Source organism: Tasmannia lanceolata, unplaced genomic scaffold (assembly GCF_043159265.1).
Source record: "Tasmannia lanceolata isolate RefF3 unplaced genomic scaffold, GAP_Taslan_0.1 ptg000016l, whole genome shotgun sequence".
NCBI classification, from domain to species: Eukaryota; Viridiplantae; Streptophyta; class Magnoliopsida; order Canellales; family Winteraceae; genus Tasmannia; species Tasmannia lanceolata.
In genome coordinates this window covers 13,835,708-13,838,908 of record NW_027518693.1, presented here as the reverse complement: position 1 = coordinate 13,838,908, position 3,201 = coordinate 13,835,708, and the positions used below count along the sequence as shown (strand labels likewise).

Genomic DNA, 3,201 nt, shown 5'->3' with positions numbered 1-3,201 from the left:
CATTTCCCAAACACTTTCTTTTGACCAAAAAATAAGATTTTGAAAATCAAAATCTAACAAGGTTCATGATATTCCACTAATTAAAGCTAAACCGTTGATTTTCATAGTATTTTATTCTACGCTTGTAATTTCTATTCCACATGAGGCCAAGACCATGTGGGTCGTTTCATGATATTCTTCATATCAATGATAAAATTGATCATCAGCATTGATCTTGATGGTACGATCTAGAGTAGTTCACCTCATTGCGATAATATATGATAAATAGGCCTATAAAATGACCTTTTATCATATTAGATTAGGGTCACATCATTAGTTATCTTAGAATAATTATACAGAAACCGAATTGGAAACCTAAGTGTGGAACCACCAATAGCCGCTTAACAGATTTACAACTATTTGTCTTTTATCTTAGCTTTTTTTTTGGGCGCTGATATCCCTTCCCCCGGACGACTGGCTAACGTTAAACGTTAGGATTTAACGTATATGTCACTTTCCCACCATTTGACCGGTCTCTCTCTCTCTCTCTCTCTCTCTCTCTCTCTCTCTCCACACAACAGGAACAGTTGGTGGGCCCAACAGAAACCGTTGGTGGAATAGTGGGCCCATCTTTGAACAACGTAGGCCCCGCCCATACCACACCATAGGATAATCCAAACCGTCCATTTGATGGGCCATAAACGTAAAGAGGTTGCATCCTAAAATATCATTTCCATAGGCTGATCCTAGCCCTCCGATCTAAATAGAAACTACATCTTATGCAACCTTTATAGATTGTAGGGTTGTGATCATCCTATGGAAATGATTTTTGGGGCACAACCTATTTACATTGTGGCCCATCAAATGAATGGTTTGGATCATTCTATGGAGTTGGTCGTAAAGTAACATTAAGGCCCGTCCACAACATAGGATGATCCAAGTCGTCCGTGGTTTGGATAATCCTATGGAGTTGGTCGTACAGTAACATTAAGGCCCAATTGTAGGCCCCACCGATATTTTTTTAAATTGAAGCGTACCGTCCACAACATAGGATGATCCAAGCCTTCCATGGTTTGGATCATCCTATGGTGTGGTTCGTACCAATTTAGGCCCCACCCATATTTTTGAAAATGAAGTGTACCGTCCAGACCATAGGATGATCCGCGCCGTCCATTTGATGGGCCACAATGTAAATAGGTTGTGCCCCAAAAATCATTTTGTAGGATGATCACAACCCTACAATCTATAGAGGTTGCATAAGATGTAGTTTCTATTTAGATCGGAGGGCTAGGATCAGCCTATGGAAATAATATTTTGGGACGCAACCTATTTACGTTTATGGCCCATCAAATGGACGGTTTGGATTATCCTATGGTGTGGTATGGGCAGGGTCCACGTTGTTCAAAGATGGACCCACCATTCCACCAACGGTTTCTGTTGGGCCCACCAACTATTCCTGTTGTGTGTGTGGAGAGAGAGAGAGAGAGAGAGAGGTCAAAAGGTGGGAAAACGCCTTTTTTGGCATGCCCACCAAACTACTAAAGTTATACACCCAAGTTTAGTGTATATTAAAACTAGCATCTTTTCGAAATTAAAATATGAAATTAGAGAAAGCGACTTAGTGGTCACATTCAAAGGATCCATTAATTACTACCATGTTTGTTTTATAAACGAGATGTAAACAACTTTTGAGGGCAGATTTGTCATTACCTAAAAATTTGAAAAGCGCTTTTGTTCTTTTCCGGTTCCGGTCGCAGCTAAGAAAAGCGCGTACTAAATAAAATAATAACACAGAATGGGACTCAAGATGAAATCCGATCCGTCTAATCATCCACGTCATTCCCAGCCAATCAATGTCATCCGTCTTGACGATGATCTGGCATCAACGACCCAATTAAATCCTAGATGGGTCCCACACAAAGCCCGCCCACCGACTCTCTATAAAAAAAATCCCACTAGAAGACTCATCTTCATGCATCATTCAAACCTACTACTACTTCGTTACATTCCTTGCAACGTTCCTTCCTCCTATTTCATTCATTCTTCTTGTCATGGAATCTCCGGCGGCAACCCAACCGGAATCTGGCAACAAGCACACGGTGGAATCATTCTACGAGGCTCTAATTCACGGCGATGCCGAGAGGGTTGCCGGACTTCTGGCGCCGGATCTCGAATGGTGGTTCCACGGTCCACCGTGTTGCCAACACATGATGCGGGTCCTCACCGGGGAGTCGGCTCATGAGGATTTCCAATTCGTTCCGCGGAGTCTTACCGCCATTGATGACAAAGTGTTCGCCGAGGGGTGGGAAGGGGCACACGTGTATTGGGTGCACGTGTGGACCCTAAAAGATGGGGTCATCACACAATTTCGAGAGTACTTCAACACGTGGCTTACAGTACAGGACGTGAGGCCGCTACTGTGGGAAGCTAAGCACGAGTGCTCGACCCTTTGGCAGAGTGAGCCGAGGGAGCACTCGAACCGCTCTTTGCCGGAGCTTCTACTCGCAATCTGATCTACATTTCTAGGGAAATGATATATTCGCCACTTTTCTTCCTGGGCCAACCCTCGTAGCGTAAAAAGAGTAGTTCTAAATACACTAAAGGGGGTGGGTTGGGGGAGAAAAAGGGGCGAATATATCACTCCCCCATTTCTATAATGTAAATGAGAAAGAAGCAGGGAATTTAGTAATTGTGAATAGTCCTTGTGTTCTTCCATGGGTAGTGATAGGGTAAAACATATATGCAGCTGAAGCTTAGTATTAGCATATGAATGAATCATGAGCAATGTAAGAGTTTAGGACAAATCTTCCTAAACAAGGGGTGGAAAATATCAAATCAAGTCTCCTTATTTTAACTCTGTAAAGTACTTTGTTCAGCCCAACTTGAAATTTCCAACTCATTTTATCTCGGCTACTAATGCATATTTTGATAATTGCACTCACTCATCTTGTCTTTTATTAGTGAATCAGCTGTCAATGCTTACTACAGTTCTCAAAACGCTCTCAAAAGCCAATTAAAAAAAAAACAAAAGAAGGGTTGAGTTTGTGCAATTATTGAAACATGGTAATGCAAATATCAGTAGGTATGGAAAATGATATCTGCATCCTATATATTTTGATAATAGCACTCCTCTTTTTGATAAACACTTTTTTAATTGGATGCTCACGGCTTCTGAGGAATTGTGTCACAGCCTTTTAACAGCTAATTAGAAATGTGGAAATT

At 41.7% G+C, this 3,201-nt stretch overlaps 1 protein-coding gene across 1 annotated transcript; it reads left to right on the top strand.

Moving 5' to 3' along the window:
* Nucleotides 1-1,944: 1,944 nt before the first annotated feature.
* On the top strand, nucleotides 1,945-2,918 carry LOC143848375 (Nuclear transport factor 2 (NTF2) family protein). Its single transcript, XM_077357306.1, has one exon. The coding sequence runs from the start codon at nucleotides 2,031-2,033 to the stop codon at nucleotides 2,490-2,492; it is 462 nt and encodes a 153-aa protein (XP_077213421.1). The 5' UTR covers nucleotides 1,945-2,030; the 3' UTR covers nucleotides 2,493-2,918.
* Nucleotides 2,919-3,201: the final 283 nt, after the last annotated feature.

Coding starts and splice junctions, on each gene's coding strand:
- LOC143848375 (XM_077357306.1), top strand. CDS start 2,031: ATGGAATCTCCGGCGGCAACCCAACCGGAATCTGGCAACAAGCACACG.